Source organism: Strix uralensis, chromosome Z (assembly GCF_047716275.1).
Source record: "Strix uralensis isolate ZFMK-TIS-50842 chromosome Z, bStrUra1, whole genome shotgun sequence".
Taxonomy (NCBI): domain Eukaryota; kingdom Metazoa; phylum Chordata; class Aves; order Strigiformes; family Strigidae; genus Strix; species Strix uralensis.
The window spans coordinates 90,468,988-90,490,240 of NC_134012.1; the positions used below are offsets into that span (position 1 = coordinate 90,468,988).

General features: G+C 43.6%; 1 protein-coding gene across 1 annotated transcript in view; it reads left to right on the top strand.

Moving 5' to 3' along the window:
- PDZD2 (PDZ domain containing 2) overlaps window positions 1-18,770 on the top strand; it is a 203,130-nt gene extending 184,360 nt beyond the window's left edge. The window contains exons 21-26 of the mRNA XM_074856053.1: window positions 738-4,344; window positions 5,024-5,141; window positions 8,392-8,493; window positions 10,880-11,150; window positions 13,148-13,282; window positions 14,675-18,770. Coding sequence (XP_074712154.1) covers window positions 738-4,344; window positions 5,024-5,141; window positions 8,392-8,493; window positions 10,880-11,150; window positions 13,148-13,282; window positions 14,675-14,841 — 4,400 coding nt within the window. The 3' untranslated portion in view covers window positions 14,842-18,770. The remainder of the gene's footprint in view (window positions 1-737; window positions 4,345-5,023; window positions 5,142-8,391; window positions 8,494-10,879; window positions 11,151-13,147; window positions 13,283-14,674) is intronic.
- Window positions 18,771-21,253: the final 2,483 nt, after the last annotated feature.

Genomic DNA, 21,253 nt, shown 5'->3' on the forward strand with positions numbered 1-21,253 from the left:
TGACTCTGTGAATACACCCCTCCTTCTCCAGGCACTTTCTGGGTCTCATCTGGTAGTAACTGGCCACTGGAAGGCAGCTTGAATGGGGATGGGTGTCCCAGAAACAGTGTAGAAAGGCAACAGGGAGCTCAGTGTGTTGGCCAAGAGCGGGTTAAAAATGTATTGGAAGCAAGGAAAGGTCTGTGCTAGAAATACTGTAAAGCCCATATGCTTAATGCTTGTACAACATCACCCATGCATGTCACATTGAACACCTGCAGAAGTGCCGGGAGGATCAGAGTCAAGTTATTTATGCACAGCTCGTCACTGTGTTATCTGTTCACCTTTGTTTGCCATGCCAGGGCTTTGTGCACTCTCTGCAATCTGTTGGAGACATCTTCGATCAAACAAGTAATGGGAAGCTGTACTGCTCAGCCTGACTTACTGCACACTGACACTTTGATAGTTGGCTGCTTGACTGCTGAAATTTCAAAGATGAGAATTAAACTGATCATGACTACTTACCTTGGATAAGTGGATTGCTCCCTCCTGTGTGCTACTCAGATACACAGGGTTATGATTAATTTGAGTTGTTGTAAACATCATTACAGAAGAGGAGGAGTGCAGAGCAAAAGGAAAACATGTAGTCTGACTATGTGGGTGTCTATTTCTGTAATAAAACCTGGAGTTTTGTATATGACTTCCTATATCTGACAGGCTTTTGCTTTTATTTTTTTTTTGTTTTTATCATGATACAGCTGTCAGCAGATTTACAAACGTCATCCTGTCTCCAGGGGTAGACGGTCACAGTCAGGCCGATGTCAACAGCATCCTCGCAACTGGGGAAGAAGCGAGTGCTGGGAAGCAAGAAGGAGCAGGTTTGCAAAATGCTGGTGGCGGCTGTGCGGTGGAGAGAACAACACTGCCACCTGATGCCACGAGCAAAGACCTGCAAAGGGGTACCGTGAAAAGCAGCCGTGCCGAGGACTGCGCTGCCATCCCCGTCACCGATATCGATGACTTGCTCAGCCAGATGGGTGCTCCCGAAAGCAGGGCTTCGCGCACCTTGTCGCGAGCCGAAAGCCCCCTCCGAGATGAGTACACCACGATGTGCTGCTGTGGGACTGACGAAGGCTGTCCTGGTTCTGAGCCGCAAGCAGCCAAGGAGGAGATGCTGGAAAAAACTGTGAATTGTGGAGCTAATGCACAAGGGGTTTTGGGGCTGTCTGTGTTGGATTCCATTAACACAGGCAAACTTTTTACTGTGAATAAAAACTCTTTAAATAACTATTCCAGGAATTTTAGCAGTTTAAATGAGGATGAGTTGCCTGCAGCAAACTCTCTGGAAGGTGAGAGAAGTGACCCGTTTCCAAAGTCTATGTATGGGGCTGCGGAGGATTCTCACTCGGATGCAGAGTCTGTCACAGAAACCTTAGATAGTGCTAATGAGATGTTGCTTGCGCCCAGCGCCGCTGCTAGTGCCCCTGCAGTCTGTACTGTAATGGAGTCAGATGAGGAGCAAATTGAGATTTGTTGCATGAACGATGAGCTGCAAAAGCCCACACAGGAACAGCATCTCGCATCTGCAACAAGCTCATCCTCTCTGTCCCCACTGCACCCTTACGGCGGCAAAGTTTTGCAAACTGAGGGCTGTGCAATGTGTGGGTCACTGGAGACAAGCATCAACAAACTAGGCTTGGAGGATCACAGTGGTCCCACTTCATGTCCCTCACAGTGTTCAGATGTGTCCTCTGCATCTTTGTGTTCTCCTTCCTCAGTTTTCCTGCCAGAAAAAGACATCCTAAAGAACTCAGTCAGTATCCCTGAAGTTTACTCTTTCTGTAACAATGGTGCCTTAAGTACAGAAGAACAGATGGGTTTGGGGAACAGTAATGGACATATGAAATGCTGTGAATCCACTGGAGAGGAAGGGTCTCTGCACTGCAAAAAGATAAGCTTTTGCTCTGCTAGAAATGTTAGTGGCTTGGAGAACAACTTGCTTGAGAAAGAAGGATGTTATGAGCAGAGATCCAAATCTGAAAGCGAAACAGTGGCTGATGACTGTAGTCATGCTGTTAGTTATTGCTTAGTAAAGAAAGAAACCAACAGTTTGTCCAACTTGTCTAAAACAGACAGCAATCATATGAATGCATTGTCATCAAGAGCAATATCACTCAGGTCTCCCTTTCCCACTAGATCTAAAGATCCAAAGGCTAATACAACTCATGACTTGCCAGGGAAAAATGAGAAAATTAACTCTGTGACTTCAGGAAGGACTTCAAATGGAAAAGTCCAAAGCTCAGGCACAAATCACTGCAAAGGAGCTGCAGTACCACACAGCCCATCCTCACAGAAAAAATCTTGTCAGGAGTCTAAGGGAATGGCACAAAAAAGTATAATGGACACCCTTTTAAATAATCAGAAGGCGAAAGCAGGACCAAAGCTAAAAGGGTTCACCATCAAAAGCAAAGCAAAGGTGAATTTGGATTCTTCTGGTATTAATCCTACCAAAGTCAGTGGGGCTGATCAGAAAAGGGCTTCTGTTTCCCCACAGCTGTCCCCCAAACTCTTGGGGAAGAAAACACCTTTGTCCCATAATTCACCTACAAACTCAGATCCTGGCAAGAGCATTTCCACAGCCTCCAGGACTCTGAAGTCAGAGCTAGAAAATAAACCATGTTTGGTCATTTCTGAAGATTCACTTTTGCCTGTCCTGAATGGCACTGGCAGCCCAACAGCAAGCGGTGAAATGAAATGTGGCTGTGGGGAGCTAACAGACCTGCAGCAGGCATGGGGAAAGCCAAAAGAAAAGCAAGTTTCCATGCAGCCTGCACTGTGTCAGGGTAAGGGTGCTAAGGTGGATGATTTCAGAGCCAGAGACAGTCAGTCCAAAGTCACATCATCTCCTCAGGGGATACCGAAAGCTGAATATGTGAAAGGGAAGACTGAGAACCTTGGAACAGGCCTGAATGCAATCAAGAGCATCTATAGTGCAGATGACCTTAGGCAATTAGATCTGCAAAACGCAGGACCATCTGCTGGAGGCTCTTCTTCATCAAGGTCCCCCTCAGTTCAGCAGGAGCAGCTGGAAGGGCAGGAGATCCAGCGCACTTTCATTGAGGTGAAGCTTTCCTCATCATCATCCTCTTCCTCATCCTCCTCTACCTCTTCCTCACCAGCATCGTTTTTGCAGCTGCCATTGCTGGAGAAAACAGAAGAGGCGAACACAGAAGTGCCTCAGCTGACTGAGGAGGTGGGGACCATGCAGTATTTCTCAAAAGTGTATACTGCCGGAGACAGAAATCTCTATGGGTTGTCAAAGCCTGTGACGAGGACTTACTCGATGCCAGCCCAGTTATCAGGTCACTTGAGGGAGGACTGCCATGTCGCAGAGGTTCATCCTGTGCAAGGCCCCCAGGGCCATGCTGCACAGGAGAAATGCCCCCAGGCAGCAACAGGGATGTTGAAGACGGTCCATCTGAATCTGCCAAATGGCCAGAGTGGGAAGGAACAGGCATATGCCTCCAAAAGCGTCCAGAGGGTCTGTGACACATCCCCCTCAGCCAGTGACATTAGCTGCCCCACCACCGATAAGCTGAGGAGCTTCAGGAGGAATTACTACTACTATGAGCTGAACTGGCCACATGAACCTACCTCATCCTTCTCCGTCAAACAGAGGATCAAATCGTTTGAAAATCTGGCGAATTTTGACCGGCCCATTGTGAAGCCCATCGTTATACACTCGGCTGTGAGGTCCCCCATTGCCAGAAGATCATGTGGTGGAATGGCCACTTCAGCCACCCCCGCCGAAACGCCGCGGGCCTTGCGGCGCAGCTTGAGCTCCTACGGTGGCAGTCCGAGCCCAGCCAACGCCATGGCCAAGTCTCCCACCAGCACAGAGCCCACGCGTGTGGCGGCGGGTGGCAAGGAGGAAGGAAAGCCCCAGAGGAGCGAGGAGGGCGGTGCTGGGGCAGACGCAGCCGCCTTTCCCCCCCAGGCCTCACAGGCACGCCGGAGCCGGGGTCTGGGGCGACCGCCGCTGTCCCGCTCCAGGCTGCGGGAGCTGAGGGCCCTCAGCATGCCCGACCTGGACAAGCTGTGTGGAGAGGGCTTCTCAGGACCACCACAGCCTGCCTGCTTCAAGACAGAGCTGGAAATCACACCCCGCAGAGCCCTCGGCGTGCCCGCCCAGAGTGATGCAACCCCAGCAGCCCGCTGCGGCCCCGCTGAGGCGGGTGGGGTAGGAATGGGTGCCAGCAGCCCTCGGGACAGCGGCTCAGGGACACCAGGGTCTGCCTCAGATGATGACGTGCCCCGTGTCAGCTCTCCGGATGGGGAGCGCGCAGAGAACAGCTGGTCCATCAGGTTGGTGTCAGCTTTGCTACTACTGTTTTGTTTTTATCCCCACAAGCCACTCCCAAGGCGAAGCTTCTCCATTGCCACAGATCTACCCCAAAATGCATTTCAGCTTTGGCCCCAGCCCCCATTCCCCTCATTATTCAGGGTGCTGTTCTTCATGCTTTTGGTTGCTTGGAGCCACCATGCTGTTGTCTGGTGATGGCCACGCTTCAGCACAGGGTGAAACACTTTATCCTGGCAGGGCCGGGCTCTGTTTCTGCGTCCCATCTAGCTGGTTTTGGTCAGTTTTTGTCCATGTTATGACGCAGCAGCTGCTGTGGAGGGGAGGCTGTGCAGCGCTGGCTGCCAGCACAACATGCAGTGACAAACGAGCTTGTTGTCCTGCTAGAAGCAGTATTCAGATGTAGCTGTCTCCTTGTTTTTGTTAATGTCTGTTGCTAAAACCATTGGGGAAGGAGGAGGGGAACAGAACAGGGACTGATTTTCAGTTATTTTTAAATTGTCTTTTCTGCCCCTCCCCTTCTCCCAGCATACATTGCTGCTTACCTGCTTTCAAGATTTCTGCTTGTTGATGAGCTGGTCCTTTATCGTTTATCTTAAAGCAACCTACATTGTATACCTGAAACATATCTCTACACAGTCTAGAAATATAAAGCTGTCTTTTATATTTTTCTGTTCATTTTAGCTTGGATCAGCTGCTCATCTCAAGCCTGGACCAGCAAAAACTGCAATCTGTTTTGTCAGCAGTAGTACCAAAATGTGACATAGGTGCTATGCTCCAAGAAGCCAAAGCACAAGTAAAGGTAAAAACCAGAAGATAAACCTATGTTATAGGCAGAATTTTTAAGGGTTTTGTTAATGGCAGATAAAATCTTTTCCAGTTTCAGGCTCCTGTGGTAGGTTATAGTTGATGGTAGTTTTACTAATGATGGTTTTTGAATGCCTGCTATAAACCCATAATAAATTTGAATGGCTTTTGTATAAGAAAGGGTATTGTTTGTCCAGTGCAAAAGCAGTTTTGAGCCCCAATAAATAGATCTATTTTAAGTGGAAAAGTATGCCTCCACTTGAGTCATTATTACAGCTGAGAAACTCCAGGGTTTGCCAATAATTGCATATCAGAATTCAACATCAGAATTTAACTTTCCGCCAACCATCTGGGTCAGACTCACTTTCTGCACCACTCAAGGGAAGCTCTGTTCCTCTCTCTGCCTGGAAGCACCCGCCTTTTGCTAGAAGCTACGATCACAGAAGATGAATTTATTTTTTTTAATGCTGAACTGGTGGCTTGGAAAAAAAAAAAAAAAGTGGCTGCTGGAGGGTTTGTGAGAGACTCCTGTGACCTTTTTGCTCTCTTCTGCAGAAACTGATTATTGCATTAAGATAACCTCCTTCATTATCTAGGTATTTAAAGAAGGCCTCCAAAGTGAAATGACTGCCAGAATATTACTTCCCTGTTTGCAGTGTTTGTGTTTTGGGGATACATCCACATCCTTTTTAAATCAGAACAGAAGTTGATAAAATAATGACAGCACTGGAGAGGAAACTGCCATCTGGTCTGCATAACTGCTGGCTGAGCTGCATTTAGAGCGTTCCTGAGTCTTTTTCACAAAGGTTGCTATTTCAAATGTAGAACAGGCTGGGAGGAACTGGAGCTCCCCAAAATACCCAGCTTTACTTCCTTTCAGTGACAGCTTAGCTAAACCTTGCAAGTCCCAAGAGCTTGGTGTGCCAGGAGGGTTTGGTAGGTTTACTGTTAAGATTAGGATAGGATTGTACTTCTGGCTGAAGGTAATTAAGTGTTCTTTAAAGTATTTCGCATGGGGTCTTGGAGAAATTATTTATTTATGCCACTTTTCAAAGTCTGAGAACTCAAGTATTTATAAAGCTGAATGCTTTTTTGGAATGCACTCCTCTGCATAGTTTCTTATCCATATTTAAACCCAGTATGGCACGTACTCTGGAAAATGTTATGCTAGTCAAGTGCTGGATTTAAGTGTTCAATAGGACAGTTCTTTGTAGTTATGCAATTGCTGAAAAATTAGATGGACTGCCTGATTTGGACTGAGAGCTTCCCTGTGAAGAGTTTGTCATCATCTTTTGCTCTGAACAGTGCTGAATTTACTGTTAGCATTTAATAAGCGCTACTAATATAAAAAAAAAAACAAACCACAAAAACCGAGCATTTCGTTGTTTATACCTCTGCGACCAATGATCTTTGGCTAACAGGCTAAACAGAGGTGATCACTGGAGGCTTTGTGTGGCCACTGTCTGGCCAAGCAAAGCAGTAAGCATCCATAGCCAGTTCTCTGTGCCCCATAGTACACATGCGGGCTGAGGACAACACTGAGAGCTGGGGAGGGAGCAAACGCACAGCCTCGGCAATGGGAAGCCAGGGTTCAGACTGTGTTGCTGGCTCGCCCAGGACATGTGGTCCTCGCGCAGCCCCCTAACATCTGAGCTTCTGATGTATTTTTTTTTTCTTCCCCAGTGTAAGCAAATTAAGTTGTGGCAGCAAGGGTTGGAAATAACCTGACCTCTTAAACAAAAAGGGTTGCTATACTACTTAACAGTCAAAGATAAGTGTCTCCATTACCCTCACTGCACTTTTAAAGGAGCTAGCCTAGATACATAACTGATTTTATTATTTCTAGCCTAACATAAAGCTGTTCTCACTTGAGTACAGGTGAGAAGGGTCTTAACATCTACAAAAGACTGTGGACTAATGTGATCAGCCGTAACTGCTCTTCTCTCCTCAAGTGCTGATGGATCAGTGATGTGGAGCAGGGTGACATCAGTTTCTGGCATTGGGTGTGTGCATTGCAGGGATGCCTCTAATGCAGAAAATCTTCCAGGGCCACTGTTTGGCAAAAAAGCACACAATGAGACCAAGAATTTGACTGTTGATTCACCAGAAAATAATAATAATCTGTTTCCCTGTGCCTTTTGAAACAAAATTAAAAGGCAAACACTGAGTTAAAATGTTGAGTTTAGTGAACTAAATAGGTAATTTAATGCTAAATTGATTAAGAGGTTGGTTTCTAATGATGTGCTGTTAATTTTAGTGTTGGCAGTTTCTGGAAATGGCTGATGTTGGATGGGATCCCGGGGAAAAGCTGAGAGACCTGCTTTCTACTCCCCACTTCTGATGCTCTGCCCCACAGATGGTTACTATCCCCTTGCTCTACTGAATTCCTGCTTATAGTCCCCCTTACACCACAAAATGTGGTCTCTGTAAGAGCATCTGGTTTTGTCCTAATAACCATTCAGAAGACAGCACCAGACTTGCTGGATGGGACTGCATCTCTCTCCTGGCAAATTCTGTATTTTGACAGCAGGCCATCACTTCAAAGAAATCAGCTTTACACCTTTGTTCTGGTCTGGAGGCAAGTTCAGCCCTGGTGCAGACCTGCACCAGTCCCTCTGCTGTGCTAGATGCTCCCATTTCCACAACAGCACAGCTTAGCCCCATTTTGGATCGCTAACAGGCTCCTTACTTCATCTCCCAAGTGAAACATTTTTTCCTGCTGTCCCATCTAACCTTCCCAAGCTTCAGTTTGTAGCCACTGCCCCTTGCAAGATTGTCCAGCATTGCTGAGAAGAGGTTGATGCAACTGCCCTGCATTACATCTTTGTAACTGCCTTTCAAGAGGAGGGAGAAATGGGATAACAAAAGTGTTAGTAATTCCCTTGAAAGTACAGTGCTTGGTGCAGAAAGGTTTGAGTTTTGACTGCAAAATATCAAGCAATGCGAAGTTGATTACAGTCTGTGAAAATTAGACTGTCCAAAGTTTAATATACTTCCACTATTCTAATTTTGACTTTGCGTTCTAACCTGAAGAAACCTTTTCTGTCTCTTCTGTGGCTGCTGCTCATCTGTATCTCAAACAGAAATGCATTTAATGTCTCAGTTTCTATTCCTTGAGTTGCTTTTTTCACCTGCTGTAATTTGAGGGTATTGAGAATTTGTCATTTGTGCAGGAACTTGGTCTTGATCTTAGGTTTTGTTTTTCTTTTCTTCCCCCTTCCCCTCCACCTCCATTTTTCTGCTAGAGCAAAGAAGACACATACTTTGTAGTCTTGCACAAAGAAGAAGGAGCTGGCCTGGGATTTAGTGTTGCTGGAGGAATAGATCTGGAACAGAAATCAGTCACAGTAAGTGATGGCTGCAAGTCATCTTTTTGCAAAGCTCACTTTAAAGCAGGCTAGTGATGAGATCAAGTGCTCATTTATCAAGACTCACTGCAAGTCATTTACAGTCATAAAACAGTGTCTCTCAGAGGCAGCTGCATACCATCTGCTACTGAAATCACAGAGTGTCTGGGAAGCGCAATTTTCATTATTAGAGATGGATGCCAATTATGTTTTCAGTCTTTAATAGTCTGTTACTGGCTGGGATCAGCTAGATCTAAATCCTATGCATGTAAATGAAATTCTGCATGCAGTTGCAGTGCATGCAACCTTTTATGGAAGATTTTCATTCCCAGCCCTTGAAAGTAAACTCTGGGCAGCAAAGTTTTTGAAAGATTTTGCAAATCATGAGAATGACTGTTTCAGACCTTATCAAACGTTCTGGATTTCATATCACAAATTTGTGGGTGGTCAGTAAATGAGGGTTGGTTGGTTGTTTTTTAAAACATCTTATACAGCATTCTAAACCAAAGATATTGTGTGCCATTAAGTGATGTTGATGTGTAAAAAGTGATACCAAGCAATTTATATACTGTTCAAAAACAGATCAGTGAGACAGAAAATTCCAAGACAACCAGTGTCCTGTGTGACAGTTTCTTTACACAAGATATGCATTTAAATTCTGCCCTGAAAGAGAGAGAGATCCATTAAGTGCTGAGATTAGAAGAAAGGTATGTTCTCAGTCTGTGGGGCCTGCAGCAGCCCTTGCAGGAATCTTCTGGTTTTTGTTCTTAGACAAGACCAATATAAGTAAATGTATTTTACATTAAGCAGTCATTGAGATAGAACATGGTCACAGTCCAGGGTACGGACTCTACTTCTCTTGCTACAAAGGTTGTGTTCCCTGTCTCTGGCCTAAACACTTGCAGTGGCAGCTGTGAGGCAAGAGGAAGGCTCGACAGTGTATCACCCCAGAAAGCCTCATCTAGAAACTGGGACACTATGTAAAAATATGATCTTGAGCTTTCTCAGGCTGAGTAGCTGATGAAGTCTTTCGCCTGAATGCTGTTAGCCATGAGACCAAAAGAACATCAGCTCCTGCTTTTTCCAGATCCTCTTTGTTCAGTGTGTGTGAAGCATGCTTCTCAGGTGGGGAATATTTTAATGTTCTTGACCTACTGGGATTCTGGGTCTCAGCTGGATTTAGGGTTGCCACTGGGTGCTGAGCTGCTTAGATGGGCTGTTCTGCCCACACTTGGGTGCAGAAATAGGAATGCCTAGATAGTTTCAACGTACTGAGGAGCTGAGCACGTGAGGGGAGGCAGTAGATGTTTTGGACATGACCATTGTATTCCACTTACCTCTTCCATTTGGGTGTCTACATCCATCATTGGGGCTGTTATTCCAGCTTTGAATGCCTGCTTAAACTGGCTGGAAATTTATCTCCTTGGATCTGTAGGGTTGTGGCAGGAATGACAGGTACCCATCTCAGCATAGCCCTGCAATGAGGGGGAATAGGACCCAAAAGGCTTCTGATTCCTCACTTTTGGTCTGGATTTTCGGATAAATTCCTAGAGAAAATCCCATGCAGAAGTGTGTCCACAGAACTGCCACCTTGAACCTTTGCCCAGCAAACTGTGTTCTGTCTGCTAAAATTATAGTGCCTAATAGGCAGATCCTTAAATACCGGGTCTTGAGTCTTTTAGTCAGTTCTTACTGTAAATGGCACACATCTAAGTCTCAGCTGCACTTGCTGGAATTTACTCAAAGTTTAATCCACTCTGAATAGAGGTGGGTTTTTTTCTCTAGAAAAAAATGCATTTCAAGCCACTAAATCATCCCTTTGCATCTATTTGCATATTTGATCAGCCAAATCGAGATGGACAGCTAAATACTTGTACAGCTGCAGTAAGTCAGAGCCCTTCTGTGCACAGATGCTGTGCACCACTTGGAAGTGTGCATTTGAAAACAGCACAGGATGTTCCAGTCAGTGGGAATTTGGGGAGTGAGTGTTTCACACCACAATGTTTTTCTTGGTGTTTGCTATAGCACGGGTGTGGATTTAACCTATGTGTCGCTTGAAGTATGTTAATTGAAGACTTTTGAGGAGTTCAGTGAAAGCATTAAGTGATTTGTGATGTTACATTCTCTAGCTGGTTTTGGTTGTCTTTAGCTTAGACCATGCGATAATAGCATCTTTTCCTCTGCTTTTCCCCCCATCCCTAACTGCAGTTTTTGTCCCGTCACTTAGGCCTTAATATTTGAGGGTGTTCATTGGAGCAAATGTTGCATGCTTAATATCCAGGCAGTGAGCACTGAGCACAAACTTTGGTAGGGTCTCCGTGTACATCTTGGCCTGTAGAGCACTATGTGTGGTTAAAGCATCCTTAAGTTAAAATCTTTCTTGTAGGTCCACAGAGTGTTTTCAAAGGGAGTGGCATCTCAAGAAGGGACTATTCATCGAGGAGATCTTGTTTTGTCAATCAATGGCAAGTCTCTGGCAAGCTCAGTCCATGGCGATGTCCTGAATACTCTTCATCAGGCAAGACTCTACGAATACGCAGTCATTGTCATCCAGAAGGAAAAAGACAAAGCAAACAATTCCTCCAGACTTGAGATATCAGCTACTGGCAGAAAATGTGTGGGGTCTGGAAAGGATGTTTCCATGGAAATAGGAACAGGTATGATCTTTGTCCAAGAACAGTTGGAAGGATTCCTTGCAGAGCAGACTGAAGGGAAAAATGTCCATGTGGTTTAGATTAAAAGCATCTGTGCCTTATGTGATTGAAGGGAGCAAATGAAATTACCTTTAAATTTTATTTGTTCTCTTTGGAGCCTAAGTGCAGTTTGTTTTTTTTTTTTTTTTAAATATCATAACTAGGCAGAAACTTAGAAGGACTTTTACGGCCTAATCCAATTTTTACTAAAGTTAGTGATTCCACATATTCTTCCAATCCAGGATAAACTCCTTTTAAGTAATAACAGTAGTCAGTGCAAGAAAGTAAACAATCAAAAAAGAAAAAAAACCCAACCAACCAAACAAAAAAACCCCAAAAAACCTCAAAGAAAACCCCAAGTTCTGCAGTTTGTTATGCATTGGGATTGAACTTCCTCTCTGTAATAGCAGATTTCATACTGTTTCTATGAAAAACATAGAAAAAATTATTTTGATATTACAGTAAATGGAGCTAAGCCAAATCCAAGCCAGTCATCCCATAGGAAACTAGGGATAAATGGTTTAAGTGGAAATGTATCAGTAGAGTAGTAAGTTCCGATTTGGGAGCAAGACAGCATTTCAGTGTGAAGGCTGCTCTTAGAGTGTTACAAACAGATCTCTCAAATTTTTTTTAACATTAAGACACAACACCCTTTAGTACCCATCTGTATGCTGCTGTTTTGGGAGCAGCGGATGACCTGCTTCAGTCCTGCCCTGCTGCAGTGGCCCTGGGAGGGAGTGGGAAGTGGTTACAGCTTATTGCTGAGAGATTTGGTGGTATGGCTTCCCCTGCCTTCCAGGGCAATACCAGGCATTCAGCTAAGACCACCCCAAAACGAGGACATGGAACTGCCACTCACCCATTTTTAACCTATTGCCCATAATCATTACGGTTGTTTTTTTTTTTTTCTGTAGCAGTTTTTATTGTTTTATGCTTTCACTGCGTTTTATACCACAGCTTTTTAATACAGCTTAAAAGAAATAGGAAGCACTCTGTAAATGAATGGATCAGTCTTTCTGGAATTTCTCCCATGTCTATAAATACATGCTATTACCTCAGAATCCCTTTCTACGCTGAACTCGCTGTGTCCGTATTAGCAAATGCAGAATATCTGCTGGGTGCAGGCACTAGGGGGCAATATTATCTCGTAAACCACATAGTATTGGGTTATGAAGAACGTATTTCCATCGTGCAAGGCAAAGCACATCTTCAGATGTTTTAGATAACATGTAAAGTTGTTTGAGATAATGGTAGCAGTAATTTGTGATAATGCAGACTGCATAATTTTTACATTCACACAGGGCAAAGAGGGTCCTGTTTTCCAGAACTGTAGGTTTATTTCCTTCTAAGCAAAATCATATTTTTTGTCAGATACAGCAATATTGTGGTCTAAAAATTTCTGCTATGTAGGAGGCAGGATGCACCTACAGGTAATTATAGTTATTTCCATAGATATGAGACCAGAAACAATTATTCACGCTAGTGAGTGATTACAGATTTTTCCTTAAGAGGATGGAACATGTTTGTTTAATATAATGTTTCATTCATTACTGTTATTTAAAAAGATGTGGCTCATTGAATAAGCAAGTGGGAACAAATGAAAGAAAAAGAAATCCTCTCCACTCACTATTTTCGTAATTTTTCAGTTATTTTCTTGAAGTTTAGAGTCTTTTAGCTAAATCTGCTAAGCTTTAATTTTGCCAGAAAAATGCCTTGGCAGGTTTTTGTTGAACATGCAAAATGAAAATGTCTCTGTGTGTAGATGCACTTTGTACTGTCTCCCCTTCACAGCTGCAGTAATACACATTCACTTCTGAGAAACTGGGTGACAACATGTTCTAGTCTGAATATGAACTGAACTCTGAACTGCTTTGTCACTGCAGCAAAAACAAACTTAACCAAACACAACTTGCAATTTACTGTTAACTGCATAACAAGATGCTATGTATATTCTGTCACAGATCCAAACCTGGATATGAATGATGTCATCTGCGTTGAATTACTGAAAACCTCTGCTGGCTTGGGATTCAGTCTTGATGGCGGAAAAGCTTCCATTGCTGGAGACAGACCATTGCTTGTAAAAAGAATATTTAAAGGTACTACAAGCATGCAGTGGATATCATCCCAGTTTTCCTTTTGTGCGTGTACAGACACTTTAATTCTTTGGCTCCATTTTTTTTTTTTTGAGCAAGGGTGGATATTGTGGTCCTTGTTTATTACCACTTACTAGCCAAAGTGGTCAGTGAAAAAAACACTCGTGGGAATGCCTAGGGATTGCATCTGCTAGTAAATGTTTGTGGAGCATTCTGATTTACTAAATATGATGCAGTTTCTTCCTGGGCCTATCCACTACTCTAGACATTAAATAACAGCAGCAATATCATATGTAACAGTTTGAAAAGTCCATGACTTACCCAGTTCTCTTTTCTAAGAGAAGCACAGTCTAGGTAAGGTGTGGTTCCAAAGCACCATCCTGCATTATACCCAATTACTGATTTTACCTTTTTTTTTGTCTTTGTTGTTTTTTTCCGTTAGATATCGGTATTAGCTTTTGCCAGGAATATATGATGTTCATATTCAAAAACTGCCACTCTTGGATGCTTTGTTTGTCAGACATAGTTAAACTTGATGTGAACTGTGTATAGAAAGGAAACCAATCCCACAACTATGCTGTGATTTTAATATGTCTTAGTCTGAGATTCAGTTTAGTGACAAATGTGGCACTTTCTAAAGGAAGCTGAAGTTCTCAATGAAGCTGTGGTTGCGCAGCATATTTACAGGATTACTTTTCAGTGGTTTATTCTCTCATCAAGGGAAAATGTCAAACTGGTATTTCCTGATTTGCTTATCAATTTCTCTCTGTGTGTTTGTTTTCCCCTCTTTAGAAATTGATTCTGAGGGTAAAAAGCATGTTTAATTCTTGAGCTCATCAATTTATGTCCTTAAATACAGTCCTTCTCCCCTCCCCATGATGGCTGATGTTAGTTAAATTATCATTACAGAAACATACTTTCATCAGCAGTGAAGGGTGTGCCCCTCTCCAGGAGCTGGTTCGGTGTCTGGTGTGTTTGTCCTAAGTTTGCTACCAGTGTTTGATTTGTTCACCCCTGTTGTCCGGGTTTTACAATCTACTGCATTATTTGCTTATTACCATGTTAAAATTCTGTTCAAGAAAATATGCCACATTCAACCTTTATGTTTATTTTATCAACCAGGTTTTCTTACAGCTACAGAGATAATGTACAGCATATTTAATGCACTCATGCTGCTTTCTTCAGAAACAGGCAAGGATTTATCTTGGTTAAAACAACATTTTCTCTGAGATGCAGCATGGGGTAGATTGCTAGACCTGAGCTGGACATAAGTGACTTGTACTGAAATTGCTGATGTTGGAAAAATGGTTAATTTACTGTTCATCACAGTGGAAAGCAAACTTCTGTGGATTTCCTTTTTTCTTCACACTGACTTTTTTCCGCTTTTGCTCCTAGGTGGTGCTGCAGAGCAATCTGGAAACATAGAAACTGGAGATGAAATTCTTGCTGTTAGTGGAAAATCATTACTTGGCCTCATGCATTATGATGCCTGGAACATTATTAAATCTGTGCCAGAGGGCCCTGTTCAGTTACTAATCAGAAAACACAGAACTTCAATATGATGGAAGCACCACATCTAATCACACATGCTAAGACAAAACATTTTAAACTGTCTACAAGCTGTCTTTGTTTCTAAAGCCACACAGAAGTGTCTTAATGCTCTGCAGAGAGGTGCTAAGAGCCTTGGAGAACCACTGAGCAAGCATGTGATGAGCATCATAAAATCTCACCTAATTATTGAGGATGAAGGAAGCCAAATGTTAGAGACATTTTTGTATTCTGTGGCAGTTTTAATGGAACTTCAAGACCTCTCCTGGGTTTGATACAAAGTATTTTGACTGAGATAAATAACACTGTGCCTGTCCCTGATATTTTTAGTATCTGCAGAGCGTTGGGAGTATAACTTGTTGGTTGCCATCCTGTTGTCAAGGATGGGTATTTAGACTGTACTATATCACCTAGCTGTAATAAGACTTCAGGACGCTTACTTAGGGTCTGGTCCTTTTTTTGTTGTAATAAGAGAATGTCTGGAACAATCTCACTTTATTCTTCTAAGTGCAGTTTTGCTAAAAATGCATGACAACAGAGTATAATTTTGCACAACTTTTATGCCTAAAACATGAGCATTTTATTGCAAAGCTGAAAAATCCTCTTAAAACTGATGAACTAACTCAGCATCCACCACAACTGAATCTGCTCTTAGATGCAACTTGTATCTGAAAGCACTTGCCGTTAATGCAGTAGAAATCTGTGAGCAAGAAAATCATGTCCAAATAATAGTTGATTGTCCACCAAGGTGTAGACTGAGTTGATAGTTGTGGTTAAAATGGGAGTGATAAAAATTGGGGATAAATTGGGACAAAACATTAGAAGCTTAAATTTTCAAATTTAGGCTTCTAATGTTAGGCACCTTTTAAAATATATTTTTTTTAAAGGGGGATAATTTCAAGTGCTGAGCACTTGCAGATCCCACAGACTTCAGCGATCACTGAATACGTCTGAAAGCCGGGCCGCTTTTATTTGGCTGCAAAGGCTTAAGGCTGCCTGACTTGAAACACTCAAGCTGGAAAATGGTGGTCTAAGGATGGGGATTATAACAGATTAAATCTGAACTGGCCATATTTGTGGTGGCTTTTAATCGCTCTTTTTTGTTTTCTCCTGTCCAGTATTTATTTTTGCTTGTGTGAGAGTGAGTGAGGATGTGTGTGGAAGATAGAAGTGCGCCTGGCTGTGTCAGGAACGGGCTGATGCTGAGGGTTCTGGATGGTGAAACTGAAAACTGTGTAGATGGGAGAGACCATGGTGTTAGATACAGCAAAACTGAAACGATTGCAGTGCCACAGGCGCTCAATTTGGATTTTCTCACCTCTACTCACAGTGGAGGTATCAGTAGCAGGCCATGCTGCTGAATGTTATTTATAGTCTGCTGAGTTGGGAGGAGAGTGTATGGGTGCAAGCGATTAGACTCTGTTATTTATCTTCCTACATCTGGGGATAGCTAAACAACATAGAAGAGATACAGGAGGAAATGGGCCAGTGTCCTTATCATCTGAGAACAAGTTGTTTGTTCCAGAGTGCTCAGGTTGTTTGTTGCATTGGGCTGGAGACTGCTTGCAGCCTACATGCTTAGGGTGAAGAGATCTCAGCCTGGAACCGGTCCAGCTCTGAAGTGCTGCCTACATTTGTAGTGAGCCAAGACACTGCATAGCTGTTACAAAAAGGTCTGGGCTTGTCAGTTGGCCCTACCCCAAGATCATACTATAGTTCAGTTTATTTACATTTATTCAACAGTGCTTGGAGCTATTGCTTCCAGGTTAGTGGAGCACTCGCTTTGGTTCATTTCTGTGACAGCTTTATTAGAATGCGACTCGTGATGTGCAGAGGAAGATTCAGTTCTGCAAGGCAACCTGAGACCAGGTGAGCAGAAAAGCTGTGCAATGTTTGCCTGAAAATGAATAGATTTAATTTGCTTTCAGTGACATATTAGCATGTGAATCCGGGGAGGGATGCAGCTTTTGGTTACAGGAAAGGCAATACTTTATGTAGTCCTACAGCTGCTTTGCCTGCAGGATTTCTGTTGAAACTAATTCAGGTTCAGTGCTGTGAAATGACTGTGGAGTTTGCTCCTCTGTGACCCCAAAGCTCAGCCGCTCTGTTGGGACCAGTCCTTGCCTCCAGTCACCTCCATGGTGGGAGAGGCTTCAGGAGGATGCAGCACTTGGGGTCGGAGGACCACACTGAGGTTGCAGGCCTGTGCTGGGATAAGAGAGGTTACCCCTGCATGTTTGCTGAAAAACAGGGAGAAGACATTTGGCAGTGACAATTAAATGGTGAGGCCTTGTTCAGGAATGACCAAAATCTGACTGTAATAGCGTGTATAATAGATACATAAATGCATGTGGAATTTAATGCAGCGTAGTGAATACATACCTGTATACGTATAATACGTACAAGTGCAGTACTGACTTTTTGCTACTTTAATGTGGTAAATCACAATTGTGTTGTAGGAAATGGCATTTTTTTTCAGTCCACAGTTTAAAATTCTGGAGGTTTTAATGCAGGGAGGCGTATGTATCCCTCACTCCTAAACCTGTGTGAGCTCAAAGGTTAAGTTTTCATTTTGTAAATTAAGCTTAATTTGAGGTGTCTTAAGATGATACGTGGTGAGTATTTTCAGACGCTTATTTGCAGGTACTGTTCATTGTGGGTGATTTAGAAGGCTTTCATTTTTCAGTAATCGAATACTGTTCAGTATTTTATTTTACATGCACGTAGATATATGTTGGCTGAGTAACAGCAAAGAGAGGCGGGGATTTTTGTGTGTGATTCGGTAGTGGCTATAATTTAAAAGATACGTTTAATGTTTTAAGTCTGATAGTTACTGTGGGTAGAATGATACACTTCTCTACTAACATTACAGCAAGAAAAAGAATAGTATTTAACCTGAATGTTTCTGTTCCTGAAAATACTTCTTTTTTTTTTTTTTTTTTTTTTTTTGAGACCAAGAAATATCTTTACTGATGTACCAGTGTTGATATGATTACAGTAACATTTCCTAACTTCTCTATTGGGGTGACATTCCCCATAAACCCCCCAGGATTTATGCAACATGGATCTGCTGTATTGCAAACAGGATGGGTAGACCAAACAGATGTAGTGAACCTTTGCTTACACACCTGGTAAAGTAAATGAGGATGAAATTACAGACTTAGTCTACAACTCTTCGCCAGGGACCGAAGGCATTCCAGATAAGGTGAATATATGCTCCTAGATGGAGAAGGTCTGGTGGAGGGCTTTGCTGCTTCCAGGCCTGGGGCAGCTCAGGGTGCACATCCTGGATATGAGAGTTGGCTCTGGTGCGGTACTGCCGTTGTGTATTCTGCAGCCTTTTGTACCTGGAAGCTCTTTCCAGCTTCTGTGGGGACTGCATCTGTATTAAAAACTGTGAGATTAGGCCTAAATTAGGGAGGGAGCAACATCTGATCATTTTCTTGCTAAAAAAAAAATAATATTAAGGCAAATAAGTATTAAGAAACTGTTGAGTGATTCATATTTTCTGATGACCCTCACTTACAATTAACCCTTGTTAATGTTCTGCAGTGGTTCTTGTCAAAATCTGAAGGAACTGTTCCCAGATGAGAGTGTTTACCTGCTTCTACGTTTAGAGTATGTAAATGTACAAGTGGAAATATTGATGAAGAGTAGACTACGTCATGTGAGAAATGGGGATCCCACTCTAGGTAGTTTTTGTGTGTTAGACTAATACACTTATTGTATGATACTGTATATTTACACTTTTATTTATATAAATAAAACTTCTTTTAATGAAAACTGTTTAATATGCCTTGAATATTATAAAAAAGTGAGTGCAATAACATGAAATAGATTGTACATTTTTCAATTTGCTGTCTCTGTTATGTAAATCTGTATCTCCATAAACTGTTTTGTTTGGGTTTTTTAGTGATTTTGGAAATAAATGGTATCCTTAGTACTCCGCTAAATATTTATTTCTGTTATGCTGAAGTCTGTCTGTTCCACAGTTAGAATTGACATTGCAGGAACAAGGTTGTCAGGGAGAGCACAGTCAAAGACTTAAGTGTTAGTGCTGTCCAGATGTGCATCTAAACTAGAAGTAAAATACCACCATCTAAGAACTGCCATTCAGTGTGAAGAGGGTTAAAGTATTTAAGAAGTGTTAGAAGGTGGTGTATAGGACCTGCTTCATTATCTTGGAAGCTGTGCTTTGTGTTTTCCTGCCCCTGTGCAAGAAAAATGCAGAGGGCAAAGGTGAAATGTGGAGTTTTCATCAAGAGCAGCAGTCTCTGGAGCACATAGCCAATAAACTGTACCTCCTTCCCAGCCCTTAGGCTATAAGGGAACAGGTTGTATATGTAGGGAATATATATACAACTGGTCCTAGCCTGGTATTTGTTCCTGTCTTCTACCTACCCTGGGCATAAACTCACCTTCAAGACCCCAGTGATTTGGTGGAATGGGCTGGGCTGGAGGCAGCCTCTCTGTGGATGGAGTGGAGCTGCAGTGGAGGTCATAGTGGGAGGTGGAGGCCATAACCTCCAAACTGGGAAAGTTTGCATCAAGTGGTCTACCTTTTTATGGACACAGCTGGCTTCACCATCACTGCACAGCAGCTTGGAGCACACCTGCCTCCCAGAAAGATGAGGGAGCTGAGGAATCTCTCCTCTCAGCTCCTCTGACATGGGGAGTGCTGGAGGTGCCCAAAACCCCGTGCTGCCTGGCAGCGTATGGACATGTCATCTAGTCACTGCAGGGTAGGCTGAGCTGGAGGAAAGAGCTTGTCGTAAGCATTTATATCCACATTGCAAGCCTGCATGCATTGCTCCATGTTTGAGTGCTGGGTTGGGCACTCGCAGCAGCAGCGTGGCTGGAAACTCCCACCTGGCTCACAGCACGGCACAGTCCTGCCCTCTCCTCTGTGCACTCATGGCACTCACCTACGTTTTGCTGCTGTGCCTTGCAAACCTCACCATTTCCTCTGGTGCATGGTGCTGCTCGAGAAGGTCAAGTGGGTTTTTCTGCAAAGGTAGGAAGGCGTTTGCTTTTCCATGCCAGTGGTGTGGAGGGCATTTCCCTTGTCCCTGGGCTTGTACCCCAGAAGCTGCTGTGTTAGCTTTCAGTTTCCTTCTCCGGGTGCCGCGCCACGAGGGTGCAAGTGAGCAAGAGTCATGTGAAGGCAACGGATAAGGCCCAGTGCTTTTGCTGAATCACCCTGCGGGAAAGGCTGGTGCTTCGAGCTTCTGGCCTCCCTTAAGAGCACTGGGGCCCTTTCCTTGGCTGGAGGGGAGAAGGAGGAGCTTTGTGGTATCCCAGTCTCCTGTTTGCATTGGAACCCCTTTTTGCATAGGGAGCCCTTCTCCCTGTGTCCCTCTCCCTTGCAAATAGCTGTGATGAGGGACACTACAGAGCCTGTGTTGTTGCGCAGAGGAGATTGTGCAAGGCATAAAAGCAATAGCGTGGGAAGGGGGTGGACTGGGAGGTGTCAGGCAACACATCAGCCCCCTCAAGCTCACTCCAGCATGTCTGTCCCTGGCTGGAGCCTGGCTTTTCCCCCAGGGCTGTGTGGGGAAAAGCACAAAGATGTTTTTAGCCACAAAGATCTCCTCTGCTTTCCTCTCTCCCCAGCTGTCCACAGTGCTGGGTGAGCCCAGACCCTCTGCCCTCTTTCAGTTACTCCCTTGTATCCACCCTCCTGTCTTCTCCTGCTTTCTTCTAACACATGGTGTGAGCTGGGGCTCAACAGGGCTCAAGCCTCAGAGTAACCTGGCTCGTGTAAGATCAATCTTGAACATCTTTTAATTAAAATCTTAATTGCCCCAGACAGTGGCTAAGTAAAGAGGAATGCAAAAGAGAGAAGACACAATGGCCTTAATCCATAAATGGCTTAGTACATGCAACTCTTTATCCACTAAGACATGTAAAGTGGTAGAAAACTGCATTTAAGTTTTACCTAACTCAGTTGTCTTTCGGGGTCTGGGCTTCTTCTGAAGGCCTTGAGGCATCAGCAAATGGGGAACTTGGCACAAAAGGCAGGAGAAGTTTGCAGTCTCAGGCACAGCTTTTTTTATTCCCGTACTGCTAACATACAGAGCTCAGATCTAAATGAGGTAAGTAGAGACACCTACTTTGTTCTTTGCAATCAGGTTTATCATTCTAGCTCAAAAGTTCTGGTTTATTTCTCATTTTTTATGTCTTTGTCACTCTCCTGTTCCATGTTAGAATCACTCAACACAACTTAATGTCCAAATAGGGTCCATGTGTCTCTGGTGTGGCTGTTTATGGCTCCAAAACCTCATCTGTATTTCCTGGAATGTGTGAAAGCTGCCACTTCTATCACATTTGACCGAAGGCTAATGGTCGCTGTCTCTGTCCCCACACAGGGGTGGTGTGAAGGAGAGCCCCCAGTGAGGGAGGTTCCCTGTGGCCCTCCTGGGAGCT